At 38.3% G+C, this 25235-nt stretch overlaps 1 protein-coding gene across 1 annotated transcript; it reads left to right on the top strand.

Annotated features, from left to right (window-relative positions):
• The first annotated feature begins 258 nt into the window (after positions 1 to 258).
• NOP14 (NOP14 nucleolar protein) lies at positions 259 to 25235 on the top strand. Its single transcript, XM_076335843.1, has 18 exons — positions 259 to 760; positions 2735 to 2869; positions 3798 to 3939; positions 4496 to 4641; positions 5063 to 5200; positions 6741 to 6863; positions 8076 to 8207; positions 9543 to 9840; positions 11118 to 11248; positions 11493 to 11578; positions 13234 to 13369; positions 15258 to 15359; positions 16157 to 16310; positions 20967 to 21126; positions 21949 to 22096; positions 23056 to 23174; positions 24412 to 24567; positions 24931 to 25235. Exons 1-18 carry the CDS (start codon positions 563 to 565, stop codon positions 25028 to 25030), a joined length of 2604 nt encoding a protein of 867 aa, XP_076191958.1. The 5' UTR covers positions 259 to 562; the 3' UTR covers positions 25031 to 25235.

The raw sequence follows: 25235 nt of genomic DNA, 5'->3' as shown, positions 1-25235 counted from the left end.
TGGCTCTACCGCCCTCCTCCGCCCGCCTCAGCCAGCTCCGCCTTTGCGCCCCTGTGCCGCCTCCCCCTCCCTATTCCCTAGGACTACAACTCCCAGCAGGCTTCGCGTCACAGCGCTCGCGTCTCCCCAGCGCCCGCCGCGCTCTGTGTGCTGGGGTATGTAGTGCGTTAAACCTTTCCCGGCCTCCCCCCCTGCTCGCCCCAAAGCGGGAGGGGAGAAGAGCGGCACATCTCGCGATAGTTGGGCGAAGCTCTCGCGAGAGGATCGAGGCTGCAGGTGCGCGTGTGGTACCGCCGGGGCACGCCGGTTTAAGGGGAGCGCTGTTACTGCTCCGCTCTTTCCCCTGCTCCGTTCCGCGCCCCCCCGCCGGCTCTCACGAGGTTTGGGGGGAGCGTCGGAGGGCAGTGGTCAGGCCCGAGGGGTAGTGCGGAGGGTTCCCCCCCCCACCCGCGGGCGCCATTTTGTTCGGCCTGTTTGCACCTCCAGCCCTGGCCCCTGCGCTCCGAGTGAGTACTGAGCCTCTCCTTCCCCACACGCATCCACGCCGGCAGCCAAACCGAAAATGGGGAAGGCAGCTAAGCGGAAGCGAAAGGTCTCAGCGCCCTCCACAGCCAAGGGCCCAGTGAAGTCAGCTATGGCCATGGTCAAGAGCAACCCCTTTGAGGTGAAAGTCAACAGGCAGAAGTTTAACATCTTGGGGAGGAAGACCAAGAATGATGTAGGGCTGCCTGGTGTCTCACGGTCCAAGGCCATCAAGAAGGTAAGAGGACATCAAAAGTTGGGAAGAAGGATGGCATCTGTAGATGTAGCTGTGGTGGAGAGGTGATAAGCCTGGAGCCATCGCAGGTGAGAGAAGAGACTGCCTCCGTTGTGCGCAGGAGGAGTGGCTGGTCACCTCACATTGCTAAGGTGGTGACGGAGGGCCTGCTGAAAACGTATCTCTCCAATGCGATCCACAGGGTTCAGTAGTGCAAGTCTCCCTTATTGCATGTGTGGGAATGATTCTCTTTTCAAATTACGCAGGTCTGGAGTACAACGGCACATGTTGTCGGCAAGCAAATACTGGACCAGAGTGCAGGTGGTTGTCAGTGTACATTATGTTGGTCAGTTTTGGTTGTTGCAGGATGTTAAGGTTCTTGATAATGGTGCATCGTTGTTGTAATAGTGAAAGCTTGAAAGGGCACTAAGGTCTGAATGCAGTGGGAAATGTGTGGATAGAAAGAAACTACCATTGATTTGGAAAACATGCAGATGTCTTTTTGCGCACTGGTTAAATAGTTGCATTGTAGAAGTGTGTTGTGATGCAAAATAATGATTTGTCATCATTGTTCTCATAAGAATGACTGTACAACTTAAGAAGAGTAAATCTTTTATCTTCCACCCTTACGCCCTTTTACAATTGCCTCTTTTTCTTTCTCTACTGACATCACTAGCTACCTGACCAAAATCCATAACGCATAAGGGAGAACGTTGCATTATACTATGCATCTGGGGTTCCAGCAACTTACCCTATCCTTGAGTGAAGGACTGGAATTTTTTATGATCTGTCCCTTCAAACAAACCAGGAAAGAAGTTAAAACCTCTGTAGATTCTGTTAAAGCTGAAAAGAGCATAATTTGAACACTTGCCCCTGAGATTTTCTCTGAACGTGTTACAGTCTGTGGTCGAACGGAATTTAAAGCACTTAATGAAAAGAGAAGTTCTTTTTAAAAATAGCACAGCAAAAGGAAATGGATAGTGTATCATTTTGCATGCATTGTGAGAGGTGATGCATTAAATAATTTTTTATCAATGAGAGAGGACATCAAATAATTGATAAACAAAAGTGCTTTTCTATATCCAAGGTATTAAGAGATATTAAAGTTCATGCACAGTGTTTAAGCTGCATGATAATTTATATAATTATATAGAAGTAAATACAAGGTAGAGCTGGCACAGTAGTAGATGAAACCTGAGTTCTGGTGTTAGTTACAACAGTGTTTGAAAGTTGTGAATGTTCAGTGAGGCTGCGGAGGCCTGTTGTAGGAAACTGCCTTTTCCTTCAGTGCAGCGGTTTGTGAGTTCATGGTGATATGAATAGCAACAGTACCTTTCTGTAAGATTCAGTTAATGTGTTTTAAATAAACATGGATTTTTTTCCAGTCTAAACACGGCCAGCATTTTCTTCCTTTAGAAACTATATAATATCTTCATCATGAAATTATAAATTAGCTTTCAGTCTTCATTACTATTTGCCCAGATTTTAGAAAACTGTATGAATGTTTAATATCACATTTTGGGTCTTTGGGTTTTATTTAATAGTAAGGTAAATCAAATGCTTGTCATGAATTAGATTGCTGGCATTGAAAAGTAAACCTGTCTCCTTACCTGTACCACAAGTACAGCACATACTACCTCATATAGGTCTGCTAAACTTCCTTTTACTACTTTGACGCATAACCTCCCTGTACGCAACACTAAAGCAGAGCGCTAAATGAATGTATGTATGTGTGTATGTATGTATATATGAAGTACCCATACTTCATATGGGTAGCTTGTAAGAGAACTTAATGATTCTGAATATATTGTATGAGCTTCCCATCTCTTCTTGTTAATTTTTCCTTCTCTTTCATTGCATTCTGATAAATTAGATTATGTTGCCAGGTTACCATGGAGCCATTTTTTGCCTTGGCTTTGCAAGTAGTTACTTTCTTTGTTTTTTAATTTGATACCCTTTTTTTTTTCTTTCTTCTAGCGTACCCAAACATTACTGAAAGAATATAAAGAAAGGGAAAAGACAAATGTGTTTAAAGATAAACGTTTTGGTGAATATAACACCAAAATAAGTCCAGAGGAAAAGATGATCAGACGATTCACTTTGGAAAGACAGGTAAAGTATAGGAATTTAAAAAAAACCCCAACCAACAACAAACAAAAAGAAACAACAAACCCCCCCAAAACAACAAGAAACACTTGACTTCTTAGGTTAGGAGTGTCCCCCTTGACAGAGGGTTTTGCAGAGTAATGCTTTCTTTTTGATTTTATATGTTTGGAACTTTATGAAAAAGCAGTTTTTTGTGGGAATCCAAAATTTTTCATGAAAACTTTCTGGTTTTGCAAGACAACTTTTAGAAGCAGAAATTTCTTTGAGCACTTTTGAGCACTGATGTGCAAGAAAGCCAGTTTTAAGCAGATTCATTGATTGATTGGTTTTCTTTGACTACTTTGACTACTATGATTTGGGAATTGCATTAGGAAAAGGCAACCACCATCAAGTACACTTTCAGATTCCAGTACAGCTGTTGAACAGCAGCCATTTCATTTGTTGACTAGAACTCTGTAACTTGCTGTCGTTCTGTAATGTGATACATACACATACATACAAGATACAATTCTTGTATGTGCAGTAGTGTTTTTTCTGCCTCATCATACTCAAGTCTCCAGAATTGAGTAGTGTAATACCATATTCTACTGATAATTTCTATAGGTTATAGTCTGTTTCATTAGGCCTGAAATGCAGTAATTAAGAATTGATGTTACTAATATACAGATAAAACTTAAGCTTCCGTAGGTTTTCTGAGTTACTCTGTTTCTACATTAGTATAAGAATAACAGAGACATCATATTCCCTCACTTAAGGTTTAATGTATTTGAATGAAAGTATTGGTCTGGTAGTGCTCTTATTCCAGTGTTTTGTTCCAGCAGAACACTGAAATAAGAATCTCCTCAACTAGCATTAAAAATGCAGGCTTTATTAACTTGTTGCCTGGGAACTAAAAATATTTTGTTATTTAATTGGTTTGTTTTATTGTTCTTAGCAAAATTATGGAAAGAAGAATATCTATAATCTTAATGAAGACGAGGAATTGACTCATTATGGCCAATCTTTGGCAGAAATTGAAAAACTAAATGATATTATTGATAGTGACAGTGACACAGAAGAAAGAGGAACACTGTCAGGTAAGACATGTCAGCTAGTATCCCATTACTGGTTTTGTTGTTGGTACATGTACGTAACTTGTTCAGTACTGTCTTTCAAGGAGAAAGAATATTATGTAATTGGTTGGAATGTTTAAGCCAGATTTGATTACTTCTTAACCACACATAGAACAGCTCTCTGGATTTTAGCAGATGTTAAGTTGGAACTACCTACCCGGCCAACTTCTTTAATCTGTGGGCTTTTCAGCATACATAGGTACCTGTATTTCGAGCCCTTTGGGCAGAATCTGAAGTGTGAATTTTCTGGTTGCTTTCTTGCACTTCTGCACCTAAATACTAGTTAAAATGTTGAAAAAACATGTTCCTACCTCATACAAAATATTTGTCAGCGTAAATTATGTGTCTAGCATCAATCTCTTTTGGTATGGCCATTCCCGTAGGGATGAGAATAGTACATGATTGGTTCAGTAGTTTTAATTGCTCCCATTCTCAAAGAATAGGTAGATACTGTCCCAGCAACGCCAGCACTCATGTATGCATTTGAAAAGGATTCACAATCTATTTTTTTTTTTCCTAGCTGAATTAACTGCTGCTCACTTTGGAGGGGGTGGAGGCCTCCTTCGTAAAAAAGCATCAAGTGGGCAGGAAGATGAAGAGGAGGAAAAACCTAAATCTAGGAAGGAACTCATAGAAGAGATGATAGCCAAATCTAAACAAGAAAAGGTGAGTTTTTAGCCCTGAAGTATAAATGAGCATGAATAAGAAGCTGTCACAATTTCTGTCTTTGCGGAATAAAATAGTAGTGGCATAGAAGACAAAGGAGATAGCTGTCTAGGAGAAGAGTCCAAGCTCCTTGAATAAAGTCCATCTGACTTTGTAGGCATATTAGGTTATGCATTGAATATCTTTTGTAGCCCCTAGTCTCCCCTTCTGTTGACTCCTGACGTTTTCTGTATGCAACCCTTGTGCCATTCAGTGTAACTCTATACTGCTTCCTCCACAAAGAATGTTTACACCTTTAAAATGTTAAATATTTAAAACTATTTGTTTGCTAAAGACAGCATTTTGGCTTTACATTGTAAATGCTACGTCATGTTCATCTGAACATAACTGCTGCATTTGTTTTTGTTTTGTTTTTCTCTAGCAAGAGAGGCAAACTCGGAGAGAAAGTGCATTAGAACTCACAGAAAAGCTTGACAATGACTGGAAGGAAATCCAAACCCTTATTGCTCGCAAAACCCCGAAGTCGGAGAGAAAGGACAAAGAAGTAGAAAAACCCAAGGTAAAGTTTTGGCTAGACTACTTTCTAATAACTTGCGGTTTTGACTTATAGTGGCTGAAGTATAAGGCAAAGTTCATCACTTTGTAAAATAAAATGTTGCCTGGTATTCATATTGAAGGAATGCTACAGTTTTAGGACAGTTTGGTTAGTTGGAGAAATACAGGGTTTAGTATGATTTATCTGATTTTAATTACCTATTGTTTTTCATTAGTTATCAAATCTGAGAGACGTTGCAAGTTGAACAACATTGTTGGCTACAGCTTATTTTTATGACAAATACATTTTCTTGAAGAACTAAAATTGTTGAGAACATTGACTTAGTTTGACTGCCTTTGCAGTGTTCCTTGGATAAAAAAACGTTTATTTGACAACAAACATTTCCTTGTAAATTGGGTACTGTCTCTACAAAAAGGGAATGAAAATATTTAACTTTTGAATAGATGCCTTATGGTCTCAAAGCTTTTTCTGTCATTCGTATTTTATACTAAGGGAAATAGACTTTTAAATCTAAGAATAGGTATTGTAATGCGTTGCGCTATTTTTTTTCTTGTAGAAATTTTGTACTATATTGCAGAACATTGTGAATTTCCATTTATTCCTTGGCAGTAGAATTCAGTTTTTGAAAGATTGAACTAATGAACTGATCTTATGTTAAAACTGATCTCAAATAACGAACAGAAGATACTGGATCACAAGTTCATATTTTGATGTATTGAATTTTGTTTTTAAGATGTTTCATAATATGCTGAATAGTATGTTGGTAATGTGGTATCTTAGATAAAAATTTCATCATCATAATTTGCTGAAAAGGAAGATTAGATTCCCTTGCTTCATGTGTGTGGATCCAATTTAAGAATTACCAAGGATGCAAAGTGTGAATTAGTAATACTCTATAACATTATCGCTGAATTGGAGAAAATTATTTAGTCGTGCGTAAGAAGAAAAATTCCTAGAACTGAATTTTAGAGAAGCTGTATGGTTTAGTGACTTAAGCGGGTATCAAGAAGACTCTATTCCCAAGTCCAATGTAATCTCTGCTAGTGACTGTTTTGCCAAGTGTGCTGCTTAAACTCACTGAATATCAGCATCCCTTTTTGTTTTCTTTAAGACAGACATCTATGAAACTAAGATAACAAAGACTTAGCTCATGTCCGACAGTATAAAGCGAAATGTAAACGATAAAATTATTAATTCTACCTGCTTTTGAGAAAATAGTATTTTATTAATAAACAATATTTTAAAGTTTTTCAATTAATAAGTAAACCAGTTTTTATTTAAGATACTATTTGTAAGTTTTTTCAGTTGTGAGTAACTTAAATGGGGGTGGTGGTGGTAGAATTCCCAGAGAATTTCTGTTCAAGTGTTCATTCCATTCCTTGTCTTAATACTGAGTTGAATGTTCTTGCAGCTTTCTTTGGAAACAGTCTTTTCCTTATATCTTAACAGTCTTATTTCTTAGCTGTTAGTCTGGCAGAGGGGTGGCTGCAAAGCAGAATAATAAAACTTAAGATAATAAACAATTACATAAATATTTCTTCAGCCTGATGAATATGATATGATTGTGCGAGAACTTGGATTTGAGATGAAAGCGAAACCTTCAGAAAGGATGAAGACAGAAGAAGAACTGGCAAAAGAGGAGCAGGCACGACTCCAGAAGCTGGAGGTATACCGTTTATGGTTTTAGATTGTTTTGTGGCCTGTCTTTTGGGAGTGACCACTTATGTTCATTGCTTGACCTTAGATTGAAAGTGGCATATTGTACTAAACTGCAATTTGTCAGAGGGTGAATTCAGGAAATCTTCTGTTTGTGTTTTGTTTGCAATCTGATATTACAACAAAAAAACATAGGCTTAGTATGTGACTAGTGAGGTTTATGAAATGGGTTGATCTTTCTTCAATAAAAATGTATTGCCTTCGATTTGCCTTTAAATGTTTTAAATTACTTGGAGTTGAGAGATGCTTCTAAGTCAGTAAGGGGGAGTATCAGATTGCACAGCAGTTGAATTAATACACTGGCAAGTCGTTTATTGTTTTCTTCTGGTGTTGCAAGAGTCTTCAAGGGGTGGCATGTGTATAGCTTTGCTTTGCAGAGGAATAGGATTCTTTTGGGAAAAGTTGCACGCTCTTTTTATTACATGGAGCTCTGAGTCTTACAGAAAGAATGAATAATTTGGTAAATGTTTCTCTCCTTTTTTTCTGTTGGTATACTAGGGACACTTCTAGGACCACAGGGATTCAGTATGTTCAGATTACCTCGGAACAGCTCAGTAGCTAATAGCAGAACAGAAAGAAGGATTTACTTTCTTTTCTGTTCTTGTCATCTTATTTGATGCACAGTCTCTCTGGTTGCCCAGGTGGAAATCTTTCTGTAAATGATTGGTTCAGATGTTGCCCATTGAGTCTATTTGCAAATTTAGTATATCTTAAAAATCTTAGGATAGGACTGTGTTTACTATAAACTTGTTACACATATGGGAAACACAGATAAACATTGCAGAATCATAAAACACTTTAGAAGCTTACATTTTCTAGTAATGATGCATTGTCTCATAAGCAAAACGGGTAAATTTTAAAATGAGAGAACATAATGCTTCTGGTAAACCCAGTTTTAAAGCCTTCCAAAAGCTAATCCAATTGTGTATGTGCCCTTATCAGATTGCACTCCCCACAAAAAAATAAGGCATCATCAGCTTTTGCCCATAATTTCTCAAGTTGCTGTTTTGTCTTTTCATCAACTTGTTGAGTAATCCCAGTTAACTTTTTTTTCCCTTTGATTTTCTTAGCTGTAGTATTTGAGGGATCTTTCATTCTGGTGTAGTTACCTGATTGATCTAGATGGCTCACATCAGTGTGTGGCATTTCTTCTAAAACACAGGCAGATCGACTACGTCGAATGCGTGGAATAGATGAACAGGCGAATAAAAAGAAACCTAGCCACGTGTCAGCTGATGATCTAGCTGATGGCTTTATCCTGGATAAAGATGACAGATGTTTATTGTCTTACAAGGTAAGGTTTAAAATTTCAGAATTTTGAGAGTCTGAAAAGAAGATGGGGAAAATGAGTTTGGAAGTGACCTCTGTGGAGACCTCTAGTCCAACCTCCTGCTCAAAGCTGGGTCAGCTATGAAATCACCAGTTTGCTCAGGGCTTTATCCAGTCTGTTCTTGGAAAATCTCCAAGAATGGAGGTTGCACATCTCTCTGGGCAGTCTGTTCCACTGACTGTCCATACCATGAAAAAGTTTCTCTTTATATCCAGTCTGAACGTTTCTTGTTTCAACTTAGGCCTGTTGCTTCTCATTCTCCTGCTGTGGACTGTGATGAAGGGTGTTGCTCTGCCTTATCAATGATCTCCCTTGTAGGTAGTGGAAGGTGGTTATTTGGTCCAGGCTGAACAAGCCCAGGTCTGCCTTTCCTCATAGGGCAGGTGCCCTAGCCGCTCGACAATCCTGGTGGCTTTCTGCTGAACTCGCTGCAGTTCATAGATGTCTTCACTGTATTTGAAGGGCCAAAACCAGATGCTGTATTCTATGTAGTCTTAAAAGTGTCGAGTAGAGGGGAATAGTTGTTTCCCTCAATATAGTGACTATACTCCTGCTATTATAGTAGCCAATTCTGTTAGCCTACTGGGCTGAAGAAAGGGCTTTAGCCCTTCTGGTCATTTTTTAAAAATTTCTGCTGTATTTGATAAAACTTCCACCAAATTTCAGCCTGAGGATGAGTGTGTTTCTGAAAGAACCCTTCCCCTATGAAGTAGCTTTGATTAAGGTGGCAGAGCAATATAACTTTAAAGCTGATGTAGTGAGTCACCCTGACTGTGGTGCATGTGTGTGCATACTGATCCTCTCATCCTCTTACATATAAGTAGCAAGGGAATTGCTGTTGTCCTCGAAGGGGAGAATACAAATTGTGAATGTGAATTTAAACTGATGATTAATAAAATCAGGATGGGAACAAATATTTATCTGACATGCTATTTTAATACATAGAAGGAATATTTTTTTTTTTAACCAGGAATGCTTCTGTAAGCGATGTTGGATTTTTTTTCATATCATCTGCTAGTAGCTTTTACTTCTGTGTCGATTCTTTTAGTCTTCATATACTACTTCCTGTTCTTCCAGTTTCTAACAGCCCCTTGGAAATACCCTACTATTCTTATATCTGTAAGCATGTTCTCTCCTTAAAATCCCTTCTTGGCCGGCACTGCTGCCATTCACTGCTTGGTCAGGGTAAAAAGGCTCAGATCCTGTTCATGTGTATTTAATGATAGCTTTCCATGGTGATTCTGGTGAGGTGCTGTCACTTTATCAGCGTTTTAACTGGCTTATTTTCTCTACTAACAGGATGGAAAAATTAATATTGAAGAGGAGGAGGAGGAAAAAGATGAGGAAGAAGAGGAAGGTGGGAAGGAAGATAATGAGAACGAAGGAGAAAGTGAGGAAGAATCTGCTAGTGAAGATGAGGAGGATGGTGCTGCAGATAGCCACTCTGATCTTGAATCTGACCTTGAGAGTGAAGAAGAAGCTGCAGGAAATAAAGAACAGAAGAAACACAAGACAAGTGAAAATGAATCACAGAATGTGAAGGAACTAGATCCAAAAATGGAAGCTGCCAAATCAGAGCTTCCCTATACATTTGCTGGTAAGCAAAGGACTGATCCAGAGATCCCTGTTGTCTTCTGGGGGCTTATAACCAGTCTCTTTCTCTGCCCTGTAGGATTACGTATTCCTGTTCATCCATGAAGTTTTGCTTCATAGTTGTCTTCCACTATTCCAAGAGTAGCCAGTAACTGCTGTTCTTAGTGATCAGCCCTAATCATGCTATGAGCAGTGGGAACCAGGTCTATTTCACCCCAGAGCTGTTTCTGCTCCTCCAAGCAGCCTTAGAATGGGAAGATAAATACTGGGGAGAAAAATGAAAAGATCTGTACTCCTTTCTGAAGGCCACCAGCACATCCGATCCAAAGTGCTAGTGCTTTGCATAAGGGAAGCCAGAATAGTATTCTATTATCCGTACTCAAATGAGAACAGGTTACTTTCTCTAGTGTTTGGACTAACATTTTTGTCAGAGAAGATGCTCGGAGAGGCAGGATTCTGAGGTTTAATCCCTGTGATGTAACATTGCAGTATTGTTAAATAGAGACACTCAAAGTTTGTTTGGGTCTGTGCCTAGGAGGAAGGAGGAGGCACGTTTCGAGTAGTACACAAAACATTCATTAATATTAAGTCCATAATGCATCTAACTATTGTCCTAGTATAGATTTCTCTAACGAAAGTATCTGTCGCAATATTAAACAACCTTTCAAACAACTTCCTTAAGTGCTTGCATTTTTCCATCAAAAGGAGATCACTTATGTTACACAAAGCCTTTTAAATTACATTCAGGTTTTGCTTTAACCAGAAAGCAGTCACATTAAAATAACTCAAACATAACCAGTTAGGATGCTTTCTAGCATGTGAACTTATGCAAGAGACTAAATATATGCCAGGTTGGATTTTTTTAAATTATTTTCTATTAGTGGCAAGATTCTTCCTTTTCTTAATATCCTTCATACAAAAGCTAGTTAGGTGTGAATTAAACATAGAGCTAATTGTATTATGGTAAACTTATGGTTGAATGTGTGCTTAAGTTTAATTCTGCTTTGTGTTGTGCTCAGCTTAGGCAGCAAATACAGGATGAATTGAATGTTAATCGCTGAAAAACATTTACATTATTTTCTTACTATGTTCATATATATATTACTACGTATATGCTGATAGGTTATTAGTGTTTAAAAGGTAATTATTCAAAAGTTGTGTGGTATCTTTTTTTTTCTGAATAATAACATTTTCAAATTGGAAATTTGTTAGACGTTCACTTGAATTAAATATATTAAGTTTGAGATTTTTGTCTGGTCAATTTTTGTTTTTACTTTCTAGTTCCTGAGTCCTATGAGACGTTTAAGTCTTTATTGGCTGGAAGAACAATAGAACAACAGCTTATTATACTGGAGAGAATTCAGAAATGCAATCATCCAAGCCTTGCAGTGGGAAACAAAGCAAAGTTGGAAGTATGGGGTTTTTGTTGGTTTGTTTTGTTTTAAGGTTTAAAATTAACTTTGGATTCCAGAGTAAGTTTTAGTAAGTATTCAGGAAGCAGTGTAAAACATACAGGCTTCTATCTTGTGAATAGCAGTAGAATCAACATACCACTCTTCATTTTCTATCTTCTTTATCACTGTTCTTTTGTGCTGTTTAAGAATATGTATGATGAAAAAAAACCCTAATAATTTTAACATACTATGCTTCTTGCAGAAATTGTTTGGCTTCCTTTTGGAGTATATTGGGGAGTTAGCAACTCTGGATATACCAGAGCTCAGAACAATTGACAGACTGGTCCTGTAAGTAATAAATCCTATGGACTTTTGCTCCTTTATGATTTAAAGAGAAAAGCTACCTAGGGTAAAGCACTTAACATGTTGTTTGTTTTGAATAGTTCTGTAGGGATTGTAGGCAACTGGTAACTCTCTAGCTCTATAGTGTTACAACTTTTTTCATGTATTGCTTGAGCTATTAATTGTACCAAGACATTTTCAAAACCTCAGAATGCAATTTTTGATCTGCAAAATGCTTTTCGTGGGTAGTGGATAAATAATATTATGTATGCATGCAAATTTCTGTATATGAAGTTATTTAGACTGCTGATTAAGGATTTTAAGCTTTGCAGTGACGGTGTGCAGTTCCCTGTGCAATCTTTGTTTTTTCCATGCATTTCCATTCTATGAACTCACTCAGGGAACTGGATGAAAATGGAATTAGAGAGTGTTGTGGTAAGCTCATACAAAAGTTCCAAATAAACACTTTGCAGGAAGTTGTCAGTTTGACGTTGCTGTCTTCAAATACTTAACAGGCAGTTACAGTGACAAGAGCACCAAATTTGTCTCAGAGGTATACAGCAAAGGATGAGAATCAATGGACACAGGCTGCAACAAGGGAAATTCCAATTAGATGTAAGGAAAAAAATATTCACAGCAAAGGTGCTGAACATTAAAACAAGTTTCCCAAAGAGGCTGTGGAATCTCCACCCTTGAAGAAATACAAAACTCGACAAAGCCATGAGCAACCTGATACAGTTTTGAAGTTAGCCATGCTTTGTTGCATCAGGTGATCTCCAAAGATCCCTTCCAACCCAAATTAGTCTGTGATTCCTATCTTGACTTTGCAGGCTAGACAGCTTTCTTTCAGTGAGTTATTTGTATGTAGTTTTCAGCATGTGGTTTTTTTATTTTGTGCTAAAGTAAATAAGTTTTAAAAAAATCTGTTCTGTGCAGCTTTAGCATTCGTTGCTCTGTTGCATTCATCAGCAAGAGCACTGACGTGTTGCTACTGTCACACATGCTGGGGCTTTGTAAAAAAAAGTGTAAACGCATTTTCATTGTTTTCTAGAACTGGGATTTATTAATATTACTAGAGAGATTTTTAACTGAAAATACTGGCAATACTCTGACCAAACAGATGCAGACTCCTGACTGCATCTCCTTGTAGGCGCTAACCATAGGCCAGGAGCTGACCTAATTTTCTGGGTATTTTTTTCTTGTTTCAAGTAATTTTGCTAACCACATTGCTGTCTCACATGTTGTTTAACATTGCCCAAGAGTATTTAGAGTAGTGGGCTGCCTAGTATGTGCCAGCATACCTCAGTGCAGTAAAATGTAGAGTTAGGAGATTCAGAAGGATATGTTTTAACTATAGCAGATGATTTGGGAGTGTATTTTAAAGTTTTTAATTATTTTTTATTTAAGATTTAGAAACCACCAAATCAAATACTCTCTCACAAGGCCCATTGAAAAATACATGTCTCTGTAAACTAAGTGTATTACAGTAATAATCTGTATACTGGGTGCCTATTTCTAAAAAAGAATAATTTGTTTCAGGGAATTTGTTACTGTTATAATGTAGATGGAACACAAGAAATCTTCCTACAGGTGCTTAAAAATCAGTTTTTTATTAATATTGATGGTGTAACTTGATCATGACTTACGTTTCTTGTTAATAGGCCATTGTACGATCTTTGCCAGATGTTTCCTGAGGTAGCCAGTGACAGTATTAAGTTTATCCTTCGAGACGCTGCACATGATATGGAAGAAGTAATTGAAGTCAAAGGCCGTGCAACATTTCCAGGTTTAGACATGGTAACGAATGCATACTGCTACGAAAATCTCTTGTTCTTTCCATTAGTACAGAGATGCCAGTAAATGTGAGATGACGTTAAATTTAATTTTGTATTTCACAGTAGTATGTAATGAATTATTAGTATCTGTGACTTTTTAGGTTTCTCAATATTTTAAACTGCCTCTCTGGAGGTAAGTTGTAACAAAAAAAAAAAAGCCACAACAGAAAAAACCTCTGAGAAACAAACAAACAACCCTCTACACACATGTTCTTCAGAATACAAGTGTGACTGTATTATTAATAAGGGGAAAAGATCTTAAAATTGCCACTCCAGTTTTCATAGCAGAACATTCTTTGTTTTCCTGATGAAACTTACATGGGTAGTTCTAGGAAGAAGTGGTATTACCAGTTATGTCCTGATTTCTTTAACTGTGTTAAGTGCAAATGTTTAAAAAAAGTGCTCCATAGAAGTGCACTATCTCCTAGGTTAACAGAAATAACAAAGAAATATTATTATGGGTATAAAAATACAACATTTCTTAGTACTTTATATATGATAATTGCTAAATTAATGACTCAGACTTGACCTTTCCTTCTGATACTACTAATATTTCAAAATTTCAGTGGCCATGCCAAATGTGAACAGACTCCTTTTTCAGTGTCTAGGTAAATGGCTGTTAGGGAATTCAACAATGGAGCGTATGGAAAATGAGTATTTGCTCACTGTAGTAAAAAGTTTCAAAGACAAACTGTAAGTCAGTAATCCAAAGGGAACTACTTGTTTTCTGTCTCCCAGCTTGATGAAGCAGTGCTGCCTAATGGAATAATTAGACAATTAGAAGAAAATAGACTGAAGGATTTGCTTAGAAGACTTGGTTGCTACAGCTTGGAAAATATTTATATTGAATTCTTTTGAAGAGTCTTTATTCAGGATGTTTTGGATTTTGCAGGAAATGTAGAGTGCTTTTAACTTCTATTTTTGTTTTGTCACTGTCACCCTTATGACACCAATCACACTTCTGACTGATTCCCTTCACTGGACTTTTTCAGGTTTCAAGCCATCATTATCTTTTAGGTTGGAATTATATCACTCTCCTATTCTCAAAGCACTTGTTTGAATGAATGTTCCTTAGACCAGTTGTGTTAGTAGACCTTATATGTGCCTGTAGTTAATCTAACCGGAAATTTGGACTGTGGTATTTAGTAACCAAAACAGTCAGGACAATATTTGTTTATGACAAACTTCATAGAGAGAAACAGAGCTGAAACAATAAAACTTTACTTGTATCTAGCTTACTATGGAAATACCCACTTAGATAATTTTCAGAATTACCTCGCAACTGATGTTTAACATCCTTTAAGGTCTTGACAGGAGATCACTTGTAGCTCTCTAACAAGTTCCCTTCAGTAAAAGTGTACCTAATCGCTGTTTAGTTCTTTTGACTGCAACCATTATTTGTTGATGTGTGCTAGTGCCTGAGGATCCTGGTCACTTAATTGTCTATGTTGAGGACCTGTTGAAAGGTGTCACAGGTCCTGTGTCGCCACTTGCTCATTTGTTTCTGGTGTGAGAGTATGTGATTGTGGTGGGCTGAAGGGGGTCAGATTTTCTCATGGAGTAAATGGGGTTGGGAGGCATAGTTCCTTCTTGGTTGTTCTTCCAGCTGCCTCGTTGAATTAATGCAATGTTAGATCTATAATGGATATTCCATTTTCTCGTGTAACTTAAACAGTCATCTCAATAAATAGGTCAGGTATCATATCAGATTTCTCAAAATGATGTATATTGTAGTATTTTTAGACTACTACATGGCAGTTACTCATTCATCAGTTACATATGTGTAAAGTCATGATCCTGGGAATAATGTCTTACTATATTTTGCCTTACTCTGTCTTATGTGCTGTCAGCTTATTTATTTGAAAATTACATCTCTGCTGTTTCCAACTTCTGACTTCTGGCATCCAGTTGTAACACCTGCTTTTATGTATATGAGTCAGCTACTTACAAAGGTAGGTCTATGATGTTGTATCTCAGTATATAACTTCATTTCCTTGTTTCTTCCTAGGGCTCTAAATATATGTGTTAGCATTAATGTGTATATTGGAAATGTACTACTGAAAAGGCAGCTTTGCGTTTGGTATAGTCACAGATAGTAATTGGAAGAAAAAGTGAAGAGGAAAAAAGCCTTGCAGAGTACAGTCCAACTCACAAAACCATATCTAATAACTTTTTTCAAGCTGTCACACAAGAATTCCTTATATGGTAAATCACATAGGACTAATAGAACAGACTGAATATAGTCTGAAATCATTCATTAGTGATTTCTCTTCCATATATTGCATTTGCTCCTACTTAAGAAAGATATTTACTTAAAAATCGGCGGTATTTGTTTTTCTTGAAAATGTACCTGCAATGCATTGCAGTCAGTTAAAATATGTCCTTCTTTTTCTATCCAAATACTCTGTTTATATGTTTCAGAAGTCTTGAGCTAGTTGTTCTGTTGCTGTCAGATGCCCAAGTTGCTCTGAGCCTTATATTTCCTTGGTTCGTTTCTGAACTTAGTTTGTGGTTTAGCACCTTCTAGTGGTTAAACCAGTTCTGACAAACTTCTTAACTCAATTCTGCATATGCTCTTCAGTGAGGGTAAGGGAAAGCCAGTATGTTTTTCATGTAAGTCCAAAGGGTATAATTTTACAGATTTCAAAGGCGTACAACTTATTTAATATTTTGACTTTTTGGGAGATCCTATATTTGTGTTGTATAGACTTTTAATTATGAATATTTTGTGCCTTTTTTTTTCTTTTAGTGTCGCATCACAACATTGCAAGATGTTATTAAAGGGTTGTTTATATGCTGTTTGTTCCTGGAATATGTATCTCTCTCCAGAAGATTTGTACCAGAACTCATCAATTTTCTTCTTGGAGTAATTCACATATCTCTACCCAAAAAACAGGCCCAGGGTGAGTTTGTTTAGCGTAAATGAGTAATAAATTTTAGTATTAGGGTTTATCTTTTAAATTTCAGTAAAAATGTTTCACACTGAATTTATTGTTTTGAACAAAAGACCAAAATCATCTGCTAGGTTAGCCATACACAACCTTGATTCTTGGGCATCTTGTTATGAACTAGATCCTCTAGTGTTGGCAGGAAGGAAAGAACTGAAGTTATTAAAGGGGATGAAGTCATGTTGCCCCCAGTGCAGTATTTTTGCAGTATTGTTGTTCTAAATAGACTGTGTGATTGGACTGTGCCCTGAAATTCAGTCCCTAACGGATTCCCAATGAGTACCCTGTATCTTCACAGTGAGGCAGCAGCTAATGCTGCAGATAATACCCTCTTCAGCTAGTAGCGGTATCACCAAGATAAATGAGAGAAGTGTATCACAAAGTTGGTATTTTTCCTTTTTATTTATTTGACATGGATTTGTTGTAGTGTAACAGAGGGCAGCTATCCCCACAAGCAGGATTAGTCTGTGCTGTAACAGCTGTGTAAACTTAGCAACTTGCACAGACAACAGGGAGAATAAAACACTCTTTTCAATTTGATCCATGTGCTAGCAAATGATTTTTATTTGCCAGCCTTCCTCTTCGACTTTTTCTTTTGGATTCATTTCTAGCTTTAAAGTTATTCTAGATCTGGGGCCTTTTTGTTGACAAGTTTAGTGACAGTAATTCACTTACAAGGAGTTTTGTCAGAGCATAGTAACATAACTCGTGTTAGTATCTCTGTCTGGTTCACTCTGAGTGTCACTTAGCATGCGTGAAGAGACTCTGCAGGCAGGATATTCTCAAGTGAAAAATTCAATTATTTGTTGGCAAACTCACAAGACATCTGGGATTTAATGAACTACAGGCTACATATTAATATGCTTGTCACTCTTGTTAAGACACTTGAAGAGTCTCTGTTCTCTAGGTAGTCATCAGTCTGGTGAGGAAGGTTCAGCTTCTGTTGCTGCAGTATTCCAGTACATCTTCAGTAGTACTGAGTGGTTGTCTTGCAGCTCCCTTCTCTTTTTTTCCCTTTAGGATTTTTATGCCTTTCCATGCTGGCATTTTTTTCCTTTTGAATTCTTGAGCTACTAATGATCCCTTTCTCAACAAGCTTAGCACTGCAGTTTCACCTTTACTATCTTGTATGGCTGTACCCTACAGACTTTGTCCCAGCTGCTTCTCACAGCTTAGCAGTTTCCTCTGAAGTGTGAGCCAAGGTTACACAGCTGGGCTGCATCAGAGCTAAGCCCTGGATTCTCAGAACACAGACAGCTGAACTCTTAGAAGGAGGTGGGAAGAGGTTAGAGAGTGGGTGGGTTACATAGCACTTAAAGTATTTTCTCCTTTGTGTAATCTCTTAGGAATGTTTGATCTATAAAGGTTTTTGGTACAGTTAAAATATAGGATTCTGCAAAATCAGATAAGAAACTACTTTAAAATATTTAGTGGTAATTGATGATCAAGTGTTAACTTTTTTTTTTAATTTCCCTTGTATTTCTGTTTAATGATTTTGTACTAGTTAAATTTGCATGGTGTTAGTTTCTGTTATCAGTGAGGAAAAGCTCAATAAAAGAGGCACAGTGTTCTCTTTGAGAATTTTTCAGTCAATATTAATGTTTTCAAGTTATCAAAGTATCCAATCATATTTTTAAATATTCATGGTGGAAGTATTGCTGATAAATGTGATGGTTAGGCTGTCAACACAGAATATTTTAAAATGAGCACACATCCAGTTCTCTGGAGTGTTGATATACTGTCACACCAAAAAATTTCTTGGGGGTCAGTTTTGATAGTACGTAGAATCAGCATATGGAACTCTTACTGTTTTAATTTTATGAGCTTGATCCATAAATTTCTCACATGAAGAAATTAATGGAATACAACTTCATAAAAGACTGAAATACAGTCTGCTTTAGACTTAAAAAAAAAAACCAAAACAATTATGACCTTAAAAAAGGAGAAAAGCTGCAGGTGGAGGGAGTGGGAAGGAATTGTCATTGTTGATAGCTTTAGCTAATGGAATTGTTAGTGAGATCTGCTATCCTCTCTCAAGTAAAGCAGATAATAAAACTCACGTATCTTAGTTCCTGATCTTGCATATGTCTGTGTGTCATAATGTCTCAAAACTTTGGGTCTCAAACCTTATGAATTGTTATTTAAACATACTGTCTTCTGGCCTGTCTGTAAAGAGCCATGTACAGGTTCTAAAGCATGTAAATAACTTTAACTTACAGTTTGAAAAAGTTTTGAAATAAGTTCCATTGCAAGCTTGCAGGATGTAAGGAAAACAAAGAAAGGGGGGGGCAGGAGGAAAGGTCCGGCACAGAGGCTGCAAATTATTTTCTCCCTTAGCCATGAAATTCCTCAGATGCTTCCTTCATGTTGCTCTATAAGTACCATTTCACAGATCAGCTTATGATCAGAAGCACAGTGATTCTTAAGTGTTTTCTGTATGCCCTGCCCCAGTGTTCCGTGCTGTTCTTGTTTTAAAACTACTTAGCTGGAGTGGGAGAGAACTTTACAGCATGTATCTGAGGGTACCTGCTGAGAGGTCATGGGAGAGGCTCGGTGATGTACTGCAACTGTGGGTTCTCCCTGCTCCAGCTCACTGTGCTGCTTGACCACTTTCTGGTCAAAGCTTTCTACTTGTAACTCCATGGGAGAGTCCTATTCCTGCCCTTTCCTCTTAAGCATATCCAATACTCCGTCCTCACTGGCAGTTTAACCGTGCATCCTGTTCGCCACAGGTCAGGCATGTACCTACATGTCTTCTCTCTCCCCATGCATAGAATCCTAGAATGGTTTGGGTTGGAAGGGACCTTCAAGATCATCTAGTTCCAAGCTCCCTGTCATGGGCAGGGACACCTTCCACTAGATCAGGTTGCTCAAAGCCTCATCCAACCTGGCCTTGAACACTTCCAGGGAGGGGGCATCCACAACTTCCCTGGGCAACCTGTTCCAGTGTCTCACCACCCTCCCAGAAAAGAATTTCTTCCTAATATCTAATCTAAATCTACCCTCTTTCAGTTTAAAACCGTTACCCCTCGTCCTATCACTGTACTCCCTGATCAAGAGTCCCTCCCGATCTCTCCTGTAGGCCCCCTTTAAGTACTGGAAGGCCACTATAAGGTCTCCCCGGAGCTTTCTCTTCTCTAGGCTAAACAACCCCAACTCTCCCAGCCTGTCCTCATAGGGGAGGTGCTCCAGCCCCCTGATCATCTTCGTGGCCCTCCTCTGGACCTGCTCGAGCAGGTCCATGTCTGTCTTATGCTGGGGGCCCCAGAGCTGAACGCAGTACTGCAGGTGGGGTCTCAGGAGAGCAGAGTAGAGGGGCAGAATCACCTCCCTCGACCTGCTGGCCACACTTCTTTTGAAAGTGTGAAAATATCCTGAAAGCCCAGGATATGGTTGGCTTTCTGGACTGCGAGTACACATTGCCGGCTCATATTCAGTTTTTCATCCACCAGTACTCCTGAGTCCTTCTCTGCAGGGCTGCTCTCAAGCCTCTCATTGCCCAGCCTGTATCCATGTTTGGGATTGCCCTGACCCAGGTGCAGGACCTTGCACTTGACCTTGTTGAACTTTGAGGTTTGCACAGGCCTACCTTTCTAGCCTGTCAAGGTCCCTCTGGATGGCATCCCTTCCCTCTAGAGTATCAACCACACCACTCAGCTTGGTGTCATCCACAAACTTGCTGAGGGTGTACTCGATCCCACTGTCCCTGTTCCCAACAAAGATGTTAAATAATACTGGTCCCAATATGGACCCCTGAGGGACCCCACTCATCGCTGGTCTCCACCCAGACACCAAGCTGTTGACGGCAACTCTCTGAGTGCGACCATCCAACCAATTCCTTATCCACCGAGTGGTCCACCTGTCAAATCCATGTCTCCATTTTGGAGACAAGGATGTTGTGTGTGCCAGTATCAAATGCTTTGCACAAGTCCAGGTAGATGATGTCAGTCACTCTTCCCTTATCCACCAACGCTGTAACCCCGTTGTAGAAGGCCACCAAATTTGTCAGGCACAATTTGCCCTTAGTGAAGCCATGTTGGCTGTCACCAATCACCTTTCTGTTTTCCATGTGCCTTAGCATAGTTTCCAGGAGGATCTGCTCCATGATCTTGCTGGGCACAGAGGTGAGACTGACCGGCCTGTAGTTCCCTGGGTCTTCCTTTTTTCCCTTTTTAAAAATGGGGGTTATTTTTCTCCTTTTCTAGTCGCTGGGAACTTCACCGGACTGCCATGACTTTTCAAATGTGATGAAGAATGGCTTAGCAACTTCATCTGCCAGTTCCCTCCAGACCCTCAGATGCATCTGATCAGGTCCCATGGACTTGTGCACATTTAGGTTCCTTAAATGGTCTCAAACCTGATCTTCTCCTATGGTACTTCATTCTCCCAGTCCCTGCCTTTGGATTCTGTGAATTGGGTGGCATGGCTAGAGCACTTACCTATGATTGTACCCATGCTCCAGTGTTTCCCATTATTTTAGAAAAATGTAATACTGAAAGTATTTTTTAAGGCAGTATGATTAAAAACGTAAAAAGAGTTCTTGGTTTTTCTTCCTTCAGAAAGAATGCTTAGAATTGATCCTGTTTAATGATTATTGTTCTTGTTTTTTAGGCTATACTGTAGTGCATCCATTTGCACCAGTGGGGAAAAATTCAGAACTGCTTTTGGTGTGTGATAAGAAGGATCTGGAAAGTTGGCAGAAGCAAAATCTGCCATTGAGTATTGTGACTAGATTAAAGGAAACCAGCAGAACAGAAATGAATCATATCAGGTATGTGGGGAATATGAACAGGAGAAATCCCAAACAGAACATCTTTTGGGTAATCTCGGTGAAAGTGCTCTTCAGGAGTAAAAATAGGAGTAGTGAGTTGTTCTCCTTTATTTTTATGGTACTACTCTGTAGCATATGAAATTGCTAATTTTTGCCAGAACACTATGCAGAACACTTGCTGGAGTGCTCAGCCCGTCCATTCCTTTTTGGTACAGCTGTGAACTGATGAGGATGATGTAGAGACAGAGGACGTGCTCACTACTTTGAACTGTCAATCTCTTCAGAAGCAAGTAACTGTGTTTACATACAAACACGATGTTAGAAACTGACACTTCAGTAATAAAACACTGAAGTTAGGAAAGACCACAATTAAACATGTTCATTAACCATGTTCAGCCTCATTTTTCACCTTGTGCATGTGTTACGGTATAACTTATTTCAGGAATGAGTAAGCATTTTGTTATGGAGTTCAAAAAGAAACCCAAAACCAAAATAACTAATTCTGTTTCAAAAAAGTTTTAGAACTTCAGAACCAGTATCAGAACACTTTTAGAATCAGTGGCAAAGACACAATACTGGCTTGTGCTCTGTGCACTGACATAAAGATTTGTTGCTAATGGATTTCTTGGGTATTTGCTTATAGTAGGAGAGTGAAATTTTTAGTCTGAATTAACAACTAGAAACAGCCTTGTAACTGGTTCTGTCAGGCAGTCTTAATAATAGACACTGCTAATGCTCCCAAATCTAATTTGATTCATTTTATTTGAAAATCCACTACAGTTTTTGCAAGTGAAATTGTTAAATTCTTTTGTGCATTAACAGATTATCATGTCTAGCCCTGTGTTTTGACCTCATTAAAAAATGTGCAGCTCTGTATGAGTCTTTACCATCGTTCCATGAGATAATGCATCCTGTCAGAATACTTCTTACACAACATGTGCCAGTGAATGCACATCCTGAACAAATGCAGGTATGTGTTCCTCAAGAATGAAATAATTGATACGTTTGTTTTATTAATAAATTATGTGATCTTCATCTGTGCTAAAACAAACAAAACCCAAGTATAAGCATCAGTGAGATTTTTTTTCAAGGGTGAGGCATTTGTCTTTTGTGCTCTTCAAAAATCATAATGATGTTTCTGCAGAAAAACCAAAGAAGAGTGGAGAACGTTTAGAAAAGATATTTTTTTCACTGTGTATCTTATCTTGCCCCTCTAGCTGAAGAGAATAGCACTTAGCTTGTAATAATGTTACATTCCATGAGTGACTTAATTTATAAGACTAGTAGTCCCGTCATCCAGTTGCTCTTGTACTTTTGTAATGAATCTGTAAGACCTTGGTACAACCAAATACACGTACCAAATTGATGAGGTAGTATGTGTAACTGTCTAAGTAAAACTAACATAAATATACCTGGCCAGCTACCTTACTTAAAACAGGGCAGTTGTTTGGTTTTTCTAGCAATGAGGTTCAAATTTTTAATCTGTCTCTTCTGAATGTAGCAGAATTGTCCTCTCCTCAAAGAGGCATCATGAAATATCCTTAGAGAACAAGATTTTGTAACGTAAACAATTCAGAATGGCCTATATTTTTTGCCATCAGAATAAACAAAATGATCAATCATTCTTAAAATGACCCTGAAAGGCAGAGTCTGAGTTTAACTGGCTTTAGTCTTGCTTCTTCCTCTGTTAGGTGAAACTACCTGCAGACCTTTCTTACTGTCCATGATACCATCTTAATAGACTTCAAAAAGTCCAGCCTGGAAGGCTTACAGCATTTCAGTGTCAGCAATGTCCTAATGAATAGCAGTGATTTTACCCAGAAAAAGAACATATGGGGAGAACATTACTGTTGATTCAATTTACAGTAGTTTGTGAATTATGGTGTCTTTGATATGCTTTTAAAATTGTAATTTGATTTGCATTTTCAGGAATGGTATCGCAGTGCTCTGAAAGAGCTAGAGAACAAAGTAAAACACTATACCCCACTGATATGTGAGAAAAAGAAGCCAGTGCCGTTGAAACAGTATACACCTAAAATTGTGAAAGTGTAAGTAAAGCAACACTTGATGCAAAGGAAAAGTGGTTTAAACATTAAGATTTTCAGCAAACTAGAAGGATTTGGAAAACAGAACATAAAGCAGATAACTTTTTCTGCTAGATTTTGTGCACAAATCACAAGGGACCAGCTACTTGGGTGGTAGGGAGGGAAAGAAAAGGAAGGAGGAATTCTAAGAAATAGAGCAAAGATTATCTTGTGGAGAAAGTAGCACTGGAAGTCAACTCTTACTCATATAATCAATTTTAAATTAATACATTTCAAGGTCAAAAGAGGCTGTTGTTATTATCTAGTCAGGTGCTTTACCAAATGCTCTCTCAGGCGCTCAAGTCTGAAGAACACCAGTGAGTAGTTCATATGTATGTGAACTATATGAAGGTAAGGATGGATGGTGAAAGTACTGAGGGATGCTTCACTGGTGCAAAAGATAAGGCAGACTATTCCTGTACTCCGCATCACAGATCATAACAGTCAGATTAAGCATTCCTTTAAGCATACCTACTTACCCCATTCCACTCTTTACCCCAACCAAGCAGCTTTCTACCTTCCAACAGCAGCAATGACAAAAAAATGTGGGTGTTTTTCCCCTTTTTTACAGAACTTGTAATGACCACGTGCATTTTTGTATTCTGGTTTGGAATTAAATTTTAATAACACTAGTTTGGTTTTGTAGGAAATAGAACAGTATTCTGATTCAGGAGGCATGCTTTATACTGGCTGCTGATTTATTTAGCCATGTTGGTTATCTACAGGGGCATAAATTGTCTGCCTTAGTTATTCTGGTAATTGAAGACAGCTTTCCTCTGCCATACACATTTTTCCCCAAGTAACTGATGAGATTTTTTCTGTAGAATTCATCTGCAGAGAAAGTCTGCAAAAACTTAAAATGTATTGGGAGATTGCATCTTTCTCCAGACATCTTTCCTTCTTCTACTCTAGCTTTTTCAGTCTGTTCAAATGCAGGCTACATATGGGGGATTGAAGTGTAACTGTTCTCTGGAAAATGTTGTCTGCTTGTTGTTTGCATGATGATGACATGCAGTTAGAAGGTCTGGTGAGTGTTTTTCCAGTATGCTCATTGGGCAGCTCCTTATTTTGCAAGTTAATCATATAATATGCAGGAATTAAAATACTGAGTTAGTATTCATACAAAACCTCACTCCTTATAAACATGAAAAAGTTGATTTTGTTGAGGTGTTCTGTGCTCACACATACATTCTCATTTCAGTTTAGAGTTTGGAAGAAAGCAGGGAGGCAGCAAGAAGGAGCAAGAAAGAAAGCAGTTGATTCAGAAGCATAAACGTGAACTTAAAGGAGCCATTCGTGAGATTCGGAAAGATAACCAGTTTCTGGCTAGAATGCAACTTTCAGAAATCATGGAGAGGTAATGTAGCCTTTGTTTCAGCACCAGTTTGGGGGTTGTTCTGCTGTGTGTTCATTTCTTTGCTGCGTGCCAAGACTGACAATAATAATAAACCATACTAATCTTAAATAAAATCAGACAATTTGGGGAAAAACAAACCTTTTCAATTGAGATCATATGAAGTGTTTTCAATTTTGCAGCTTCATTTCTCTAGTTTAAGAATATGCAAAATGTTTTTATTTAAAGTGTGTGCTGGTGAAATTAAAGAGTTGGGGGGCTCTTTATAAATTAATAGTTATTGTCTAAATATACTTACTTATTTTCACTAATATAATCTTTCTGAAATATTTTAATATTTTGTATGTTGATTTGTGTGTTTTACAGAGATTCAGCCAGAAAAAGAAAAGTGAAAGAGCTTCTTGGTAGCCTTGCCACACAGGAAGGTGAATGGAAAGCAATGAAAAGGAAAAAGGGGAAGAATTAATTGGGACTATCTACAGCAGGAAACTTGGTTTTTACTGCCATATAAAATACCCCATGGCTTTTGAACAGATTTTAATTGCATTCTTTGGATGCATTCCTTTTGAGGGGACAACATCATCAGATCTGTCTGAAAAAGTGAACGTACTTATTGGAAAAATCCACAGGTTTTCATAAGAAAAATAAAAATAACACTTTTGTATGTGGTA

The sequence above is a fragment of the Aptenodytes patagonicus genome, chromosome 4 (genome assembly GCF_965638725.1).
Source record: "Aptenodytes patagonicus chromosome 4, bAptPat1.pri.cur, whole genome shotgun sequence".
NCBI lineage: Eukaryota > Metazoa > Chordata > Aves > Sphenisciformes > Spheniscidae > Aptenodytes > Aptenodytes patagonicus.
The sequence above is the reverse complement of the archived record's forward strand: the minus strand, read 5'-3'. Positions and strand labels throughout refer to the sequence as shown.

Coding starts and splice junctions, on each gene's coding strand:
- NOP14 (XM_076335843.1), top strand. CDS start 563: ATGGGGAAGGCAGCTAAGCGGAAGCGAAAGGTCTCAGCGCCCTCCACA. Junction 13,370..15,257: donor CATTTCCAGGTTTAGACATG/GTAACGAATGCA, acceptor ATGTGCTGTCAG/CTTATTTATTTGAAAATTAC. Junction 15,360..16,156: donor TGAGTCAGCTACTTACAAAG/GTAGGTCTATGA, acceptor TTTTTCTTTTAG/TGTCGCATCACAACATTGCA.